The sequence below is a fragment of the Belonocnema kinseyi genome, chromosome 9 (genome assembly GCF_010883055.1).
Source record: "Belonocnema kinseyi isolate 2016_QV_RU_SX_M_011 chromosome 9, B_treatae_v1, whole genome shotgun sequence".
NCBI classification, from domain to species: domain Eukaryota; kingdom Metazoa; phylum Arthropoda; class Insecta; order Hymenoptera; family Cynipidae; genus Belonocnema; species Belonocnema kinseyi.
The window spans coordinates 47,985,415-48,006,447 of record NC_046665.1 but is presented as its reverse complement, the minus strand read 5'-3'; the positions used below and the strand labels follow the sequence as shown (position 1 = coordinate 48,006,447).

The following is a 21,033-nucleotide window of genomic DNA, read 5'->3' as shown; positions in this document are numbered from 1 at the left end:
CTCCGCTCTAGAGTTCTCTTAGCGTCAGATAGTATCCGTATTCTCTCAACAATATGCTGCCTGATGGTCAGCAGCTTTGACTTGTTAAGTGTGTGATAACGGATCTTCTGTATCCGCGCTTGGAATGATATATCAAATTACCAAATCAATCTGACACCCTAAGCTGGACCTTGGTTTGGCTTTCTACCTTTTAGAAAACTGTCAAATATTTATCCAGAATCTTAAGCTTCCCTCCTTTCGTCACGCTTACAGATTCTTGTCGTTTTTTTCATTAATATTGAAGAATGCAGAGAACTTTGTTAAAAATAAATTCAAGGTAGTCGAGGTACGTACTCTAATAATCAATAAAAGGCTTTGTATTGCACTAAATAAATTTGTATCGTGATAATACAAAATATTAAATAATTAATATTTTTAGATTTATATTTACATTATATATTTATTCGTAATATTATATACAGGCCCGTTGAGAGGGAAACGCGGGGCCGGGGTGTAGGAATGACGGACCCCTATATGTAATTTGGAAAATTTAGAATTTAGGACGATAAAATTCCGGGCCCGGGGAGTATCTGCCCGCTATTCTTCCGCGCCTTCTTTCGTTAGACCTGATTTTATAGACATAATTGTCAGTGATATTGGTCAATGCTTTTGAATATATTCTCAAACAAAAGTAATTCTTTTAAATTATTGAGTTCAACATTTCATATTTATACCTAAGTCAATACTTTTTAATGAAAAAAAACAAATATTTCAAAAAGATAGACTTTTTCCAAAAAATTAGGAATTTTATAATAAGTTTTTATTCGATTTATTTAGAAGCAAGTGTGCCCTTTGGGCACAGGTCAGCGAAGACCTTCTCGATCTCCTCGAAGTCCAAGAAGTCGATTTACAGACGTTGATTGTTTAAAAAAGTATACCGAACGTCTAGTCGAGGAAAGGAGACTTACAGAAATAAGTGATCCCAATCAATTAGATTCTTCAAAATGGATACCATTATCAAAAAATGTAAATCAATTGAGATTCTCAAGCCCAAATCACTCAGGCTTTCCAATAAGAAATGATGGAAGAGACCTGGATCTTGAAAGGGTCAGAATTGACTCTACTAGATGGATGCCAGTTAGTAACAGAAAAGTTTGTCCAGAAAATATGCAACGATCAAGTCATGCACAAGTTGAGGACACAAAATATGTTAAATCACCTGTTGGTCGTAGCCTGAGCAATGAAAGTAATTTCTCAAGGATAGATAATTATCATCGAGAGAGAAGAAATACGGAATTTGGATATTATGGAAGGGAAAGTTTTGATCGACCGAGGTGAAAATTTTTTTTACTCATACCACGTTAGTAAACTTAATTAAAAGTTTTCTTATATTTTGTAGATGGTTGCAATCTGAAATTTTAACATCAAGATATATTCCATCACCGTTGGATACAAAATACAGTGAAGCAAGCACCTCGAAACCAATGTCAAATAAATGGATGACTTTTACGAGATATCCATCACCTTGTCCTATAGTTAGACGAAATACAGAAGGAAGACCCTCTACAAGCGAGAGAAGAAGTGAAATTAATTGGTCTGATAAGAGCAAAGAAAATATGAAATCATTTACGACGAATGACAATAGAGCAGTTCAAGGTAATACATTATAATAAAAGTGTACAAACTTTTCCAAATTCAAACTTGTGGGATTTTACATTTCAAAGTTGAATTTCAGCTCCAAACATAGATTGTACGAGACTAAGACAGCGAATTCGAGACCTTTACGATATAAAAACCGAAACTGAATTTCCGAAAAGATTAAACTATCCTTTGAGGGAGAATGCTTGGATTAGTAAGAGTAGTAGTGAAGAGGAAAAATACCCCACTAGATCTGGAAGAAGGAACAGTCAGGAATTAGAATTCAATGACAGATTTTCGAAATTCAATCATTTGGAAGAGAAACCAGAAGTGAAGTCTAAAAAAAGTACAGATTCTTCTTTTGCTGACGACTGGGAGGAAAGGCTGAGAAAATTTCATGAGAGGCTCAGATTTAGTGAAGATTTAGGAATCGATCAAAAAATTCGTGCTAGAGATAGGATAACTTCTGATGATTATGAGGATATGAGTAGAAGGCAATCACGTGAGGAAACCTTCGTAAGTATACATAATTAAAAAATCAGACTACCCACACCCCCCTGAAAATAAAAAGTAACGCAGCCCAAAATTCTTTCAAATCAGAGAAATTAAGGTGTATTTTCACGGAAATAGGGAATAAATTCTTTTAAATAAAATGAATGTAAATATCATATGGGGTCATTCACAAAATACGTGATACATTTAAGGGGGGGGGGGGGTACCAAAGTATCATTCTCCATGTTGAGACCAATGGAAAAGGTAGCACGCGGGGGGGGGGGGGCGGTCAGAAGTTCCTGAAAAATGTATCACATATTTTGTGAATGGCCCCTATCGAATTTATCACGAAAAACTTAAAATTCCTAATATTTTAAGTCGAAACATATAAATAAATTAAAATATCAAATTAATTAATTGTAAGCCCAAAAAAAAAAGAAATTTTGCATCTATTTTAGATCCTAGTTTTTCTATAGATCATCAGATTCTGAATTGTATTTATTCTCTAAGCTATCTTACAACAAAAGCTACAATCGTTTCTTCCGCATGCTAAAAATATGAATTTTCTATTTTTAAATAGCACTTTTTATATACAAAACAAAAACTCCGAGTCCTATCAAAAAACTTCTTACAAATCTTGTCGAGTTCTGTAGAAAATTAGTCACCTACTAATTTGCAGGACTTTTGAAAAGCTACAATTTTTATCAACTACTTTTCATCGGTATCTGTCGTCCTTTAGCTCAAATATAAAATTTTCGACTTATTGATAATATTTTCTACGTATAAAACCAATAGGACGACTCCTATGAAGAAATGATTGTAAGAACAACTTCTAGATATTTTTAAAAGCTACAATTCATCTTCTAAAATTTTTTTTCGTGTCTTTCGTCATTTGGCGTAAAATTAAAAAAAAAAGATGTTTGCATGTTATTTCGTATAGATAAACCCAGAACCGTTCCTTACGAAAGGCTGGTTAACAAATTTGTTCTTCCTTATATGACTCAAAAAAATGTACCAAAGGTCGATTTGATCCGTTCATTTTTGCGAGACTAATTGTACTTATGGACGGACCCGTGGCTTACGGAGGCGCGGCTTAGGCCTCCCTAGAATCGCTGGCTCACGCAGTTTCTCAGCTCGCGGGGTCGAGAAAAGACCACAACAAAAAATCTTCAAAAATTAGTAATAATATGGTTTTGGAGACTACTCTGATAGAATGGTTAAAGGGCGAAGTAGGGTCTTGTGACTTTCGAAAAATTAATTTTTTTCTTTGCATTTTCTTATAGTACAACATTTCAAAAATTATGGGTCAAAAGTTAAAATCATATGGAGCAAAACTCTTTAATCTATTGACCTTTTAAGTTTCCACCCCTTCTACGCGAGAAGAAGATCGTAAAAGCGCGTTATTCGTTCGGTCGAGCAGTTGTCGCGCAGTGAGTTTGTAATAATAGTCGCCAAAATTTTCTGTAAATTTTGATGCAGGAAATGTGCTTTATGCAGCTGGAATCGACGATTCAGTGAAAGTTAAAAAAAATTCATTTTTATCTTCACTTTTTCAAAGTTAAAAATTTTAAACGCGTTTTAGTCGAAACTACTATTTGCAAAGTAGGTCCCAACTCTAACTCAAAAGCTACTGCACCGATTCTTTTCAAACTTTGTATACACTTATTACATATGAAATATCTCCTCCTACGTCGGTTTTTTCTTTTTTTTACATTGAAGAGATTTTGCAGCTACAAAACGGCGGATTTTTTCGTGAAAAATTTCTATTTTTGTTTCAAATGACTTCCAAAAATTTAAAATTAAAAAATAAATAAATAAACGACGTAGAGGGTAAAAAAATCTTATGTTTTCACCAAATTTATTTGCTTTTTGTTTTTCGATAATTCTACGATGAGCTATAGTTGGCACCGAAAATCATCTTTTTGAAAGGGCGTCCTCGATTTTCTAAAAATGGAATAGTTAAATTTTTCAACCAAAAACAGTGAAAATAATAGATTTGATGCATTCACTATGATTCATTACGATAAAAATAGATATTTCGGGATCCAATCGTGTACAAAATTACTATCTACTATCTCTTTTGATCAAATACATTGAAACTCTGATACTGCGCCGGTGTTTGGGCTGGTAGTGATGTCGTACAAACCCGATTGAGTTCCGCTCTGCTATTGTTAGGTCACACCTGAGTGACAGCCGTACACCCCGCACAGCAGGTCCGTCCACTCAGAGTCACCACCATGACAAATTGAAAAATGGAATACTCCATATTTTTTTTTTTGCTAATTTAATGCTGAAAAAATTCTTTTTGCTCCTTAAACTTCGGAGAAAAGGGTAGCGGCGCTAGCAGGACGTCCACTCAGCGCCGCCACTTACGAAAACTCACTAAAAATGATCATTATGCTATGAACGATTAGTGGAGATTTTTTTTTTTTTGTTTGTTCTCTGATGCCATATATAACGTTTCCCAAAAAACTACCCCTAAGCCTTACACACCTACCCCTCGTGATCAAAAACGTTTTACAAGTGGGAAAACCACCTTCAACAATGTACACATGATTTAAGGCTCCAAATTAATTATCATTTCCCCAAAAAACTACCCTTCCACGTCCACCTATGCAGCGGAACATGTATGTATGTATGAAAAAAGTATAAAAAATAACATAACATAGAAAACACTGTTAGTTGATATTTTTGCTCTCTTTTTACTCTCCGAGATTATTTATTACGGTCCACAAAAACTACCCCTAAGTCATACATACCTATCACTCGTGATCAAAAAATGTTTGAAAATTTGAAAACCACCTTGAACAATGTAAACATGATTAAGAACTCCAAATTAATTACATGACACTTGAAAGTTTCCATTTCATTATAATTTCCCGAAAAAAGTGCCCTTCCACGTGAATGTATGCAGTGGAACGTATGTATGTATGAAAAAAGCATATAAAATAATATAAATTGGACAGCACTGTTATTTGACATTTTTTTGCTCTTCTTTAGCCCTCCGATAATATACATATAATACTGTGCCCAAAAATTATCCCTACGTCATATATACATATCACTCGTGATCAAAGACTTTTTGAAAATTTGAAAACCACCTTGAATAATGTAAAAATTATTTATGACTCCAAATTAATTACATGACACTTGAAAATTTCCCTCTTATAATGATTTCCCAAAAAACTACCCTTCCACGTGAACGTATGCAGCGGAACATATATATATATATATATATATATAAGAAAAAAGCATAAAAAATAAAACAACTTAGAAAACACTGTTAGTGGATATTGTTTTCCTCTTTTTCGGCTCTCCGATAATATATAATACGTTCCCCAAAAACTACCCTTAAGACGTACACACCTACCCTTAGTGATCAAAAACGTTTTAAAAACTTTTTTCATACATATATATGTTTCACTGCATGCGTTCACGTGGATGGGTACTTTTTAGGGGAAATTATAAAGAGGGTAAAATTTTTAAGTGTTATGTAATTAAATTGGAGTTCTAACTCAATTTTACATTGTTCAAGGTGGTTTTCAAATTTTCAAAACGTTTTTGATCACGAGTGATAGGTTTGTATGACTTAGGGGTAGTTTTTGGAGAACGTATTATATATCATCGGAGAGCATAAAATTAGCAAAAAAATATAGCGTATTCCATTTTTCAATTGGCCTTGGTGGCGGCGCTGAGTAGGCGGACCTCCGCGTAGCTTCTTTTACTCCTACTTGCGGCGCGGCGTCAATTTTCGGAAGAACTATGTAAGTGGTCTTATATCAGAGTTTCACTGTAGATGAATCTTCAACCAAAAAAAAAAAATGAATTTTTCACAAAATAATTCAACTTTCAACCAATTACTTAATTTTATGTCCAAAAAGAATAACTTTTAAGAAAGTACACAGAAAAAACTAGCGGTTCACTCATGTTGCGGCTCAAATGAAAGTTCGTGTCATTTGGAACTTGAGCTCTAATAGATACCTGTAGATACCTAAATGGGTTCGTTACAGCGCACTTGAAAAGAACAGCATCAACAGCACCAACAGCATCAAGGCCCATTCACAAGCCAACCGCTTGCAAAGTCGGGTTGGTAAGTTAGCGATTTACAGATTGTGTCGCTAAAGCAAATACTAACGATATTGATAATTATTCATTTAATTTTTTACTTGTTAAGGTTCACTTATTTTATAATTTTTAATACAAAATTGGTTCAAGTCTACACCACCTTTAAATTACCATGATTTAAAATCATTGGTTAATTAATAATTGGAAATGTAATGCGATTTTATTGATTAAAAGTGAAAATGCATTACTCATCTAACCCATTTTTAACCTACTCTTAAAAGTGATGAAAAATGATACTGCATATGCAGTATCAAAATGCATATAGTTCGTTATACTTTATGATGTTGAAAATACACTTAGGGTATATCCTTGAAATAAAAAAGTAAATTCAAAACGGGTTAGTGCAAGATTCTCTTTTTCATAATTGCACATTATTGATAATTACTTATTTATAAATGTGAGCAGACATAATAAGTTTATTGGCCAATAACTTAGACGAATATTTTTTGGCATATGAATCAGTGCTCCCAATTTTGGGAACTTTTTGAACTGCGCATGCGTCGCGCCAACAACATGTTTTGTTGCTTTGGACGCGCGCATTTTAAATTATATAAATATTCAAATGTTATATTTATAATAAATAATGATGAATAAATATTGTGATTTTATTGCTAAAAACGTTTTTAATTTTAATTTCAGAAAAAAATTTCAATTTATTTTTAGTAACTTTATTGATTTTATTTTAGGTCAAATAGTTGCGAATAAAAAATAATAAAAATTGGAAATTCGACAGAGAAAAGATTAATCATTGAGCTAAAAAATGCTTTCTTTCTCTGAACTCAGAATTCACAACTTTTTTAAAATTAAAATCGAATTAAATTTTTATCTGTCACTTCAAAATCTTATTTTATGATTAAGAAATTACTGTCAATGCATTTCCTAATCATTATTTATTATAAATATCACATTTGAATATCGACATTATTCAAATTCAGCCCGCCAACAGTAACTAATCATGTTACCAGCGCGACGCAAGCGCAGTTCAAGAAGCTCCCAAGATTCAGAGCACTGATATGAATAAGCCTTTATATTTACAAATTTGCTTCATAACCTGCAAATGATATTAATCATTTCATTATATCTATTTCAATTGTAGTAATAAATATTATTAGTTAATTAAGTTCATTAAGCTATTTCCATCAGAGTTCGGTGACATGTGTGCTTTAAGGTAAATATTGTATTATTAATTAAAAATAATGGCCAAGTGGGCAAAGCGAAAAATAGGTTCTTTAGGAATAGGCTCAATTACATTTGAGATTCTTTCGAACCCCAAGTGTGGTATCATTTAGAGCTCATTTATCGTTCTGGGTTCCATTTCAGCAAGTGGGGTTCATTTTTGTTGCAGCTCCTTTGAAACCACAAATGGGTTCCAATGGAAACTTCAGTTTTTTCTGTGTAGCTGTGTTTTCAACAGAATAATTAAATTTTCCAAAAATAGTGTAATTTTCCTCTAAACGAAATGAATGCTGGGGAAGAATTGTTTAAAATGCGGTAGAATAGAGGAATGAGTGTAAATTCTGATATATGTGAAAGTAATGTGAAAACTTATTCATTTATTATTGAACTGTATCTTATAATAATCCAGTCGCCACTAACACTTCTGTATGCACTAATAGGTCCCCGAGATTACTCTTTTTTAAAAGGTCAAAAAATGGCCCTGATTACGAATATCATGGAAAGGATTTCGAAATGTGGGTCAATTTTAATTTAAACAATTTTTAAAAATAATTTCATTATTTATTGACAAAAAATGCCTAAAATTTTATAACATGGCTGAGCAAAAATAAAATAACCAAATTGCAATATTTGCACAGTGTTACCTTAGAATCTATAATTCAGAAAAATGTAAAACTTGTACACTAGGGTGGCTCAAACAGACTTTTATTTTTAGAGGACAACGACGTCCCCTTTCCAATTTCCTTCCAAATCCGAAAAAAGAAATTCCTTAATTTTTTATTTTTCGATCTTAACAGGTGTCGGTTTTGGCTTGAAGTGTACCATGTAAAATGCATGGGGAAAAATCACTTTTTTGAGTTTTTGGAATAATTTTTTAAGGTTTCACACCCATATAACACCCCCGCGAGTACCTGAAAACTACCCTTAAAACAAAAAATGTCAATTCTTCATGAAATCCACATTTTGAACACTGTATTCTGGTCTTTTTTCACTTAAAATTGTCGATATTGGTCTAATGGAATATTTATGGTCATTTGTTAATTAATTTTTAAATATATACATAAATAGAATTTGTTTAAATATATTTTTTAGAAAATTAATTTTTTTCCCCTTAAAATTATTACTGTTAGTCTAGTGGAATATTTAATAAAATTGTTTCACTAATTTTTAACTGTTTTAACAAATGGAATTTGTTTAAATAATTTTTTTAATTCGCTTTTCTCTAAAAATGATTACTATTGGTCTAGTGGAATATTTATTGACATTAGATCATTCATTTTCAATTATTTAAACAAAAGGAATTTGTTTAAATAATTTCGGTTCGAATTTCTTAAAATAAAAATTATTACTTCTGGTCTAGTGGAATATTTATCAGTAATAATTAATAACTAATTAATAATTTATTTAATAATTATTCATTTATCAGTAATATTTAAGTAATAATTTTCATTAACAAATTTTTTTAAAAATAAAATTAATCAAACCATGTTGATGAATCTTCCACTGAAGAAATATTAATAATTTTTTATGAAAAAATTATTTATAGAAATACCATTTGTTTGAACAATTGAAAATGAATGAACTTACGAGAAAAAAAATATTACGAGAATACAGTGTTTAAGAGGTCGATTTCATGAAAAATTGACATTTTTGGTTTTGAGGGTAGTTTTCAGGTAGTCGTGAGGGTGTGTTAGAGGTGTCAAACTGATATGCTTGATAGATGAAATTCTTCATTGGATCATTCTCTAGGAGTCCCCATACTTCCGGATTTGGAATAAAATGGGGGGGGGGGGTGTCGTTGCCCTCTAGCATGCAAAAGAATTTTGCCATGCATTTTTGGACCAGAATTGACTTAAATTTTTTATGATTAAACCTTAACATATGATTAAACTTTCCACTCTATTGATATTTTCTCATGCGACGAGCCATTATTTATGTATAGCCTTATAAACAATGTATTTTTCATAAACACACCCTACCATAAAAGCCACAATTTCCAACTTATTATCGATCACCTTTTTCTGTATACTTAATTTTATCATAAAGAATTTAATTATCTTGGATAGCTTTTTCGATTTCTGACCCTTATTGTTTATAACTATTGTTATTAACAAAAAAGTTTAATTAAAAAACTCGATTTTTTTTTTAATTTTTCTATTAATCTATGGCACAAAATAAAACTTTTCACCTTTGGGATATTTTTTCGTACGACCAGACATTATTTATTATGTCCTTATAAACAATGTATTTTTTATAAAAACACCCTCCTCTAAAAAACACAAATTTCATGTTATTAGCGATTTCCTTTTTTATATCCTTAATTTTACCATAAAGAATGTAATTATCCTTTATATCATTTTCGATATTTGAACCTTATTGTTTTAAACTATTGTTCTTAACAAAAACGCTCAATTAAGAAAATCAATTTTTTTAATAACTTTAAAATTGTGGCTTTTATGTGAGGATCTGTTTATAAAAAACACATTATTTATAGGGCCATAAATAAATAATGGCTCGTCGTACGATAAGATATCAAGAAAGTGAAAATTTTAATCATATCTCAAGGTTTAATAAAAAAAATGAGCCAATTCTGGTAATTGAGGATCATTATTTATATCAATTGTTATAAACAATTTAGCAGAAGAAATTATGAACAAAAAATTATGTTAATAATGCTAGATAAAGCTTTCGCAATAATTTGAAGCAACATTATGACACTGGTTGATCTGTATGATTGTTCATTAATAAATGAAGATACCAAAACGGTTTCCTCTTAAAATAACAACTTTTTAACAAAAATTTAGAGAGAGAAGCTTTTATTAGATCGGAAGATTTCTTTTTCCTTTTAAGAGATCTATCCTTGATATAGACCGTGTACAAGTTTAAAATTTTTCTGAATTATAGATTCTGAGGTAACACTGTGCAAATGTGGCAATTTCTTTAAAAAATCATTTGTTTATAACGCTGTACATTCCAAACGGTTTGTTGTACGAAAAAAGTGCTAGACGTAAAAAAGTTTTATTTTTTCTCAGCTATATTAAAAACTATTGTATGCATTTTTTTGTCAATAAATGATTAAGTTGTTTAGAAAATTGTTTAAACAAAAATTGACCCATATTTCGAAATCCTACCCAAAATATTTGTGATGAGGGGCCTTTTTTTGACCTTTTAAAAAAGAGTAATCTCAGGAACCTATTAGTGCATACAGAAGTGTTAGTGGATACCGGATTATAAGTACACTGCAGTCCCGCTACAGAAGCCGTTTCGGGGGTACCCTTTATCTCCTTCGTACAATTTCGGGACTCACTAAACCATAAACAATCAGGCCTGTATAAATTATTTCTGTTGGAGTGGGGCCTTATAATTTTTTTTCTTTTTGTATTTTTGCCGAGATCTCTAAGTCTTAGCATTTTCTCATTTGAAGTATTAAGGAACAAAATAAAAATTAAAGCACTAAAATTCAAACTCTCGAATTTTAAACTTTTTAAATTGACGTTTTAAAATTTTTTAATTAAAAAAATTTGGATTTAAATGCTCGATAATTTGAACTTATAAAATGGAAAATAGTAACACTTTCCAATTAAACAAGTTTAAATGAAATGCATATAAACTGCAAATTCATAATTTTTAACTTTTATAAGTTATAGAGTTCAAAGATTGAGATTCAATTCCAAAAATATAAAGGATCCTTGACAAAATGCCCAAACGACAAAGTGCACGCCAATGAGATTCGCGCAGTCGTGAAAAAGGCCCGCGAATCAGAGAGCGAGTAGGGGCGTGGTTAACAGAGTTTCAGTTTTTAATATTCTCTCGCTGTATAGATAAAGAAAAGCTCTCTTTTGAGATTAGGAGATGGCGTTGCTTGTACTAATTTGATCAAAGATGTTTGTTTAGTTAGTATAAGCCATTCAAAAAATCATCATATAAATTGAGGTACAAAAACGTTTGTGGTTAAATTGATGAGACGGACAAGAGCTTTGCTTTTCTACAAGAATATTTTCAAATATTCGATTGCTCCAACATCCAAAATTACTAAAAATTGTGAGTGGACGATTCGGTTGCACCAGATCGAGCACCAGGTAGTATAATGAGTATTCTACGAGAGCTTTTTAAAAATTTAAATTTTGTGAGTAATTAAAACAATTCAAAATGGTGATTCGACGACCCGGGCACACCAGGTCACGCTACAGGTAGCTAGCACGTATTCAACAAGAACTTTTTCAAAATTTAGAATTTTCCAACTGCCAAAATAACTACCATTGGTGAGTCCACGATCTATCTGCACCAGGTCGTGCACCAGGTAGCTTAGCCTGTATTCTACCAGAATTTAAAACAAATTTAGATTGTTCCAACAGCCAAAATTAATAAAAATTGTGAGCCTATGATCCGGGTGCACCAGACTCACAATTTTTAGTTATTTTGGCTGTTGGTGCGAAATTCGGTCGGGCGCCAGAGCTGGACCATCGGCCCAAAGTCGGACCTGTAATGGTAACCGATATACGGTAACCAGAGTTGGGCCGACTAAGATATTTTCAAGCTGCCAGGGTCGTAACGATGTTGGCGACGGACGTCGGCGGCGAGCGAAAACGACCGTCGGCCCAATGCTAGCCCAACTATGGTACGGCGATTGGAAAAATGGTGAAAGGTCGGTTAGTACGACCGCAATAATGTGGTCGGTCCGAGTCTGGATACAGCAGTCGGACTGTCATAAGTCACCTCGATGCACCCGACGGTCGGTTAAACCTTAGTCCGAGTATGAGCAGACCGTCGAATAAACTCTGGTTAATTGTTACAAAAAGACCGTGAAAGTGCAGCCGGCCCGACTGTGGTCCAAAGTTGGTCCGTCCTTCGACGTCACAAGTGTCCGTAACATTGGGTGCACGTAACCTACCTTATTTCGATAGATCTGTTTTCGGCCACAGTTGACGTGCTCGTATTATTGGGAGGTCGGATTGGTGCGCTACTCATAGAAATATATAAATATTCAAAATAAACCATTAAAAATTCTTAACCAAAAATAAAAACGTTTAAGGGTAAGTATTTAATATTTAAATATCTCTTAAATTATCAACTTTCGTTTCAAATCAACAAAAATAAAAAAAGTTTGTTAATTTGTGACACAATATCTTAATTAAAAATGTCGAAATGAAACATTCAAAATTATAAATTGTATGCATTTAAAATTTAATTTATTTAAATTACCTATCTAATGATATTTTTAAGTGAGTGACCTATAAACTTTAAAATTAGAATTAGAGCTTTTTTATATTTGAAATCAGGTTTTTAATTTCTTATAAATAAATAAATATGCCTAACAAAATGGTCATTTTTTCTATGTTGAAATCCCCTATGTTTTATAGAGTAACATTAGTTAAAGATAATCCAATATTATGTTATAAAGAAGCAAATTTATTATAACAAAATTATTTGTTCGAAGAATGTTTTCTACGATTTTCCATAAGTTTACGTTTTTCCAAGTTATATTGCAAGAACTTTGAATAAAAACAATATAATGATGTAAAAATTTCTTCGTGAAATGATTATTGTTAATATTATTAATAAATTTTACAAAAAAATGCATTTATCATACATTTCTTGACTTTTTCAACACTTTCGAGAACTCTTTCGTTGTCAAATACCCAAATAATGCATATATTTATTAAATTTGTTTACAAAATCATAGAATGCATAAATAATTATGCATTATACTGAAGTTATCATGAAGTTTTAAATTGAAACGACTGACATAAAAAAACCAATTTTTACGTCACAGGTGCCCGAAAAATGCGTTCGTTAAACTAGGTTTAAAGAATCCTAAAATTTATCAACTAATCATAAATGTTACTGAATTTATTATGAACATCCCAATGAAAAAGTTTGAAATTGAAAAAAATAGTTTCCGTTGACGAATGCCCCAATAATGAATTTTTTCATTAAATTTGTCAAAAATCAATAAAAATGATTTAAAGAATGGTAAATTTTGTTTAAATTATTCTGAAGTTTCTAATTAGAAAGTTCACATCGAGAAAACGAATTTTTATATCCACAAATGCCTGAATAATGCATTTGTTTAATCAGATTTGTTTAGAAAAATCAATTAATCTATCAAGAAATTATAAATCTTGCTTAAATTGTCATAAAATTTCCAATTAAAAGGACTGGCATTAAAAAAAAAAAAATTACTGCCGATAAATGCCCGAATAATGTCATTGTTTATTTAATTTGTTTTAAAAATAACATAATATTAATCAACGAATTAGGCATTTTGCTCAATTTTGCTAACTTGGTTAAAAAATAAAACAAATTTTTCTGTCAACAAATTCCTGACTAATACATTCGTTCATTAAATTTGTTTGTAATTTTAACAGTAATAATCTCAAGCATAATTTCTCAATCATCACATTGTTTTTATCGAAATTTCTCGAAATTAAATTTAAAAAACGTAAAATTATGGAAAATAGTAGAAAATCTTCTTGCAATAAATAATTTGCTTATAAGTTTTCTATTATATAATATTGGAATATTTTTAAATAATGTGACTATAAAACTTAATCGATTTCAACAATCTTTCTGTTATTGAGGAGCACCGGGAGCGTCCAACTATTTATCACAGTTTTTGTAACCAAACTTCAAATGCTTCGATAGCCAAGTGGTTAGAGTGCGCGGTAGAATACACCGTGTGTGCAAATGATGTATTTAATAATGATAAAAAATATAGATTATATAATAAGATTATAGAAAATAACTTTTTTTCAATGAATTTTTGTCGAAGGTTGGGCTGACGTCATCCTAATAGATGACCCATATATGGGACCAAATGTTGGCCCGATGTGGAGAAGTCAAAGTCGGTTGACTGTTATCATTTTGCTGGTTGGCCCGACCAGTGGCGCACAAAGTTGGACCGACCGTCCGATGGTTGGCCCTAACGTGAGTCGGTGGTCAATTCGCACCTGGGCTATTTTCTCAAAAGAGTGCTTTTCTTTATTTATACAGCTTTATCTATACATTGGCGGGCGCTTTGTCGTTTGGGCCTTTTGTCATAGATCCAATATAAATCCGCGTTATCATTTTTAATGCTCTTAATTAAAGAATCAATCACTGAATTAAAAAATTTTTTAAATTGTATTAACCCTGCTCTCACAAGGACGTGTCGTATACGACACGTTCAATCTAATGTGGGGGAGCGCATGCGCGCATCAGTTCAGGGATGGGCAGAAGGACAAATTACCCTACCCCCCAGTTGTACTGCACATGTTGGCGAGGTAAGTTCACGCTCCGTCTTCTTTGGCTTAACCTAGCTTCTTTCAAAGGGTGGCTGTGTCGTTATCGGGACGTCCTTTTGGTGCATGGTCTATTTTTTGTGGGGACTTCACCCATGGTAATTCTAACTTTTCTTTTAGTATCCTGCTTCCTGTTTTGCTGCATGATCTAGTTTGCTGCACGATAACCGGCCCATCGAAATTCATCACTGATGAGGGAATTCTTTAGGAATTGGAGTGCTAGAAACGGCAAGATGAAGATTTGAATGGTGCTGATGATTCCTGTAGTGAACGCAAAGACGAAATTTTATCTGATGAAGACCACGTTGCTGACGACGACCCATTTAATATTGATTATTTTGATGAGAATGATTTTCATGAAACATAGCAATCTATTGGGTTTGATGACAGGAATTTTGTGCTGGGTAAAGATGGTGAGACGATTTGGAGTCACCAGCCTTTTACGCGGCTTTTCAAGAACGCAAAAAAGGAATATAATTTCGCACCCATCAGGACTTAAAGGAGCTGCTCGACAATTGACAAAAGAAGCTGACATATTTTTGTCATTCATGCAACAAGTGTCGTGGGAATAAAAGCTCTTCTTGGCGTTATGATAATGTCGGGGGTTCTGAAAAATTCGGGGCTTAACAGCAGTGACATGTTTTTACCTATTTATGGTCCTCCAATTTTCCGAAGTGCTATGTTGAAGAACAGATTAAAATTTCTTCTAAGTGCACTCCGTTTTGATTCCAAAACGACTCGAGATGAGAGATGCAAAAGTGACAAATTTGCTGCTTTCCGAGAACTCTGGACCCTTTTCGAGCAGAACTGTAAACGCTACTACAGTACATTAGAGTATGTTACAGTTGACAAAACCTAACTCAGTTTCAGGGGACGTTGTCCATTTAAAGTATATATCCCCCAAAAGCCTGATAGATATGGTATGAAAATCATTTCTATTTGTGATGCCCGCACATTCTATTTTTATTGGGGAATACCATACATTGGCAAGGAGGTGAGAGCAAGGAACAGCTTCTTACTACCAACGCAATATGTCTTGACTCTAACTGAACCCCTGAAAGGATCAAACAGATACGTAACTACAGACACCTGGTTTTCCTTCTGTGAATTACTGACGAGTTAATGAAAAATAAACTGACATTAGTTGGTATAATGATGAAGAATAAGAAACAGATTCCTCTTTCTATGGTCACAAATAGACTTCCTGCAGATTCATCAACATTCCTGTACGATCCAGACAAGATGATTGTCTCATACAAACCAAAAAAAGAAATTGTGATCCTCTTATCGTCAATGAATTCTACAGGGATAGTCAACCCTGAATCCTCCAAACCAGAGATTATCGAATTTTACACTCTTACTAAAGGAGGTGTAGACGTATTCGATCAATTGTGTCATGCAAGCTCCATTAAAAGAACAAGCAACCGCTGGCCCATGAGGTACTTTTATGGTGTGCTAGACGCCAGTGCTCTGAATGCATACATAATTCATCAATTGAATGTTGATATGGTGAATCCACTTTACCGCTCTACATTCCTGAAATCTGTTGCATATGACTTGACCAAACCACACATGCGTCAAAGGATGTTTAATACCAAAATTCCCAAACAGCTTCGAAACGCTACCTGCTATGTTATAGAGGAAGATCCAGCTCCAATCGCAAGACCACCACCACCCTTAAACGTGGAATGTTCTGGAAGGCCTGGAAGATGCCATTTTTGTGATTGGAAAAAGAACAGAAGGGGATATCACTTCTGTGAGAAATGCAAGAGAAGAGTCTGTGGCGAACACAAGCATGTTATTTGCCAAATTTATCTCGAAGGAGGAAGTTCTAGTGATGAATAATGACAGATGTGATGACATTTTATTTTAATCCTGACGATATTCATTATACATGCTCCATGTTGTCGAAGATGGAAGGAAAAATGTGTTTGGTTTTGAAATTTTATTGTAATTTTTTTTATATTTTACACGAATTTATTTCAAAGTTACACTTATATGTCAAGAAATATATTAGTTATCGAAGTTAGGAACTTATGTGTCTGATTTTTGTTAGTAACTCCAAGTAAATGGTAATGGACATACATTTTTCATGTTTGCTCGATATGCTTATGCTCAGATTCGCTTGATAAATTTCTCAATATATTTTGTCATTGTTGATGCTTATTGAACTTATTTAAATGATTTCGAGAATCAATAAAAGTTAAAGTGGTAAGAGAAAGTGTTCCTACTTATTTTTCCCTTAAAAATGTCCAAAAATTACATTTAAGTTGGAATCATGGTACTGTGTCGTATACAACACATCCTTGCAATTCATGATCAGATAGGGAACCTTGTGGGAGGAGGGTTAATTTCAGCAATTTTAGGCTGGAAACATTGAAAATCGAAAAACAAATTTTTAACTGAACAGTTTGTAAATTATAAATTGAATTATTTTCATTTTTAATCGTTAAAACATCCTTAAAAAGATTTAAAATTGTATTTTCAAATCTTAAGAAATCTGGACGTTGTATTAATTTTTTTCCAATATAAAATTATTTTTGAAGTTTTTTTTAGAACTTCTAAATATTTTAATAAGTAATAAATGGTAAGAGCTCAATGTTTTTTTACCAAAAACTTTCCAAGTTGTAATCATAATTCTGCAAAATAGACTGTTTAGAGGTACCTTGTTTCACTTCGCTTAAAAGCTTGTATGTCTCTTCGAAAGATAAACGCTTCCTCTTGTTTTCCTTCAAAATTTTCGTAATGCCTGGTTACACTTGGTTGTGCAACGAATAACCTAAACACTAAGTCACTGAAAACGAACTGAAGCGAATGTCGTGCGACATTGTTGCCACTAACTAAAAATGACTGAAGCAGAGGATCTTGAATCAAGCAGAGTGGGTTTTTCGATAAAATTTTATATATTTTTTTTAATAATAAAAATAGGTAACAATAGCAGTGACACTCAATGATAGCTGTACATGCATGTCCCCAGCGATCCCGCTCACCCTCGTCAAACTCCAGTCAGCAGACTCCCAGCAGGGAGATGAATGATTCGGAACGAATGAACCTATACATTGTTATGAGATTTCTGCCACTTCAAAAAAATGACGTTATAAAAGCATTGATTAATTTAATTTCAATTAATAGAATTAAGTTAGTTATATGATTGCAAAAAATTGAAAAAAAGGTTCATGAAAATTGGTTAATATTGGCAGTAATAATATGAATCTTTACATTCTATGCATTTACACCGCAATTTTCTAACATTTCAGACTAAAGATGTTCTTTTTTAAAATTGTTTTCAAATACATAATCCTTAATCCATAAGTAGAGTGATTCCAAGTTTTTTGTGCATAGGTCTGACTTTTATTAATAATTTATAGTTTATTATTATAAATTAAGTTATTTTCTTCCAGATATTTAGTTTTTAAAAAATCATTCGTTTAAACAATGTTTTCCCGTAAATCGTGAAAAACATAGTATTTACTACAATTAGTCACACAATCAACGAACGGCCAGAGTACTTTCTTTTAAGACATTTAGCAATTGAGTACTTAGTTCTTAATTTTAGGACGAAGGGTTGAATATTTTTGACTCATTTCTTGCACACGTCATCTACATTCTTATATTTTGAAGCACGCAAAGCCGATATTTCAATGTAATTATTACATTACAGATTATAATCTAGATTATACGCGCCTAAAATATATATATATATATATAGCTACCACTGCGCGTTATACTACACGGAGAAAAATATATCGCACAATAATATCGCAAAACCTCTGTATTGAAGTCAATTGGAATATGATAACGTACAAGCAGGTTCCGGAGCTTTTTAGACTATTAAGATGCACTAACATCGCTTGGCAACTACTAGAACCCTCGTATATATAATATAATAAAATAATAATAGAATGTAAAATCTTGCAATGTACGATATCACGATTTTACGCTATTATAATGTGATAATTACGATATATAGCGCAGGGATTATGGTATGTATTGCAATTCTTGCAATTCTTTTTATTATTCAACAAAATATATAAATTTTGTCGAAAAAATGATTGCTTGCTTCGAGATATGGTTATTTAGATGAGTTATGCGAAAAATTAGACAAAAATATTCAACCATGCTGCCTTAAAATTTAGACGCGATAGCCATTCTCACAGTAAAAACTTGGGAGTATATTTTGTTGCAGGCAAAATTATAACGGTGTTTACTGCACCGTGATAGTGATTCAGATATCTCTCGAACTTGGGGTACGACATTCCGAGTATGTGAGTTACGAAATGCCGACTAGGTGAGGTAGAAAAAGTCAGTTTTATTCGTTGACTCCGGTGGCTAACTCGGGACTAGGGTAAACTTTAATCAGTGAACAAAATTAGGTTTTAATATTTAAAATTTATGAGTTTACGAAATAAGACAACCTCAAAACACGTTACACTATAATTTTACACACATTACCTCTTCAAATTCATTAATCGCAACTGATATTTTTTCATGATGCTCTACACGACGAAAGAGTCAAGCCACTTTCGCTCTTATCTGGATCTTTGCATTATTTAGAAAATCGTAGGTATGAACGTAGGTCCTCAGCTCGGCTCAATTTTACAAAGTACGAACGGCGCACCTTTTAAAACGTCCCAGGTGTGAATTGACCGTCAGCCCATGGTCGGGCCAACCGTCGGATGGTCGGTCCAACTTTGTGCGCCACTGGTCGGGCCAAGCAGCTAAATGATAACGGTCAACCGCCTTTAGATTCTCCTCTTTGGGCCAACATTTGGTCCCATATATGGGCCATCTATTGAGGTGACGACGGTCCAACCTTCGACAAAAATTAATTTAAAAAAAGTTATTTTAAAAATTTTTATTATATAATCTTCACTTTTTACCACTACTAAATACATAATTCACACACACGGTCACTTACACTTTTAATCGCAAGCTTTACATAACGCTTTAAAAAATCTTACTCGTCCAGCATTCGAACTCATATTAAACTTGTATATTTTGCCACGTCAATTAAATTTATTATATATTGAAATAGATAAGTTTTAAATATGCAGCATTATTCAATTAATACTTCTGAATGTTTCATTTCGACATTTTTAATTATGATATTGTGTCACAAATTAACAAAGTTCTTTCATTTTTGTTGATTTGAAACTAAAGTTGATAATTTAAAAGATATTTAAATATTAAATACTTACCCTTAAGCGTTTCTATTTTTGGTTAAGAATTTATAATGGTTTATTTTGCACATTTATATATTTCTACGAGTAACACACCAATCCGATCTCCCAATAATACGAGCACATCAACTGCGGCCGAAATCAAATCTATCGAAATGAAGTAGGTTATGTGCACCCAATGTTACGGGCATATGTGACGTTAGCGGACAGGCCAATTCTTGACCACAGTTGGGCCCACTGCAGTTTCACGATCTTTTTATAACAATCAACCAGAGTTTATCAGACGGTCTGCTCATACTCGGGCCAATGTTTGACCGACCATCGGGTGCATCAAGGTGATTTATGTCAATCCGACTCCTGTATCCAGAGTCAGACCGACCGCATTATTGTGGTCGTAACGACCAATCTGCCACAATTTATCCGATTGTCGTACCACAGTTGGGCCAGAATTGGGCTGACGGTCGGCTTTTGGCGCGACGCCTCTGGCATCCGACCGAATTTCGCACCTGGGGTGCAATCAGCAAAGCTGTCAAAAGAATAAACAATGCATTTAGACATGGCTATTTCAAATCTTAAAAAGTATTTTAAGAAGTCAAGAGCAAGATGATTATGACACCAAATGACGTTTTTTATTTCGTACCCCGAGAAGCGAACACTCCGTATCCCAAGTGACCGGCACTTCGTACCCCAAATGATCGAGACTCATACTTGACTGTGTAGCATTCACACCGAAGGGTAATTTATGTTCCAGGTATATTGTGCACTGAAATTGGTGTTTCATTAACACTTTGTTTTTCCTGTGAGCTGATATCGACAAAATGACAATTTCATTGTTATGAGATAACGGGTCTGTTACAAAAACTGTCATTATGAAATCGTGGATTAATTTATTTTTTATGTGCAGAATAAATTTATTTATATAATTTTAAAAAAATTAATAAAAGATTCTGGAAAATTGGTTGACGTGTGCAGAAATAATGGAAGTCTTTGAGGAATTCAGTCTGACTTGTTTAAACAATTATTACCTACCAGGTGTATACATATGAAACCGGTATTGCCAGCTAGCGGCCAGTAGGCACACTTGTAGGCACTGTCGGAACTTACCATTTGTGCTAATTGGCGTATTGTCATCTGTCAACAATATCCAATACCAAACATTTCAA

The 21,033-nt window shown here is 32.9% G+C and overlaps 2 protein-coding genes across 2 annotated transcripts in view; both read left to right on the top strand.

Annotated features, from left to right (window-relative positions):
- The window catches only part of LOC117179704, a 107,454-nt gene extending 106,550 nt beyond the window's left edge, over nt 1–904 (top strand). The window contains exon 10 of the mRNA XM_033371737.1: nt 817–904. The gene's annotated coding sequence lies outside the window, so the exon portion shown is untranslated. The remainder of the gene's footprint in view (nt 1–816) is intronic.
- Nucleotides 1–21,033, top strand: part of LOC117180526 — a 51,387-nt gene that overhangs the window by 9,090 nt on the left and 21,264 nt on the right. Inside the window, exons 2-4 of the mRNA XM_033373024.1 lie at nt 817–1,313; nt 1,379–1,635; nt 1,715–2,133. Of these exons, the coding sequence (XP_033228915.1) occupies nt 817–1,313; nt 1,379–1,635; nt 1,715–2,133 (1,173 nt within the window). The remainder of the gene's footprint in view (nt 1–816; nt 1,314–1,378; nt 1,636–1,714; nt 2,134–21,033) is intronic.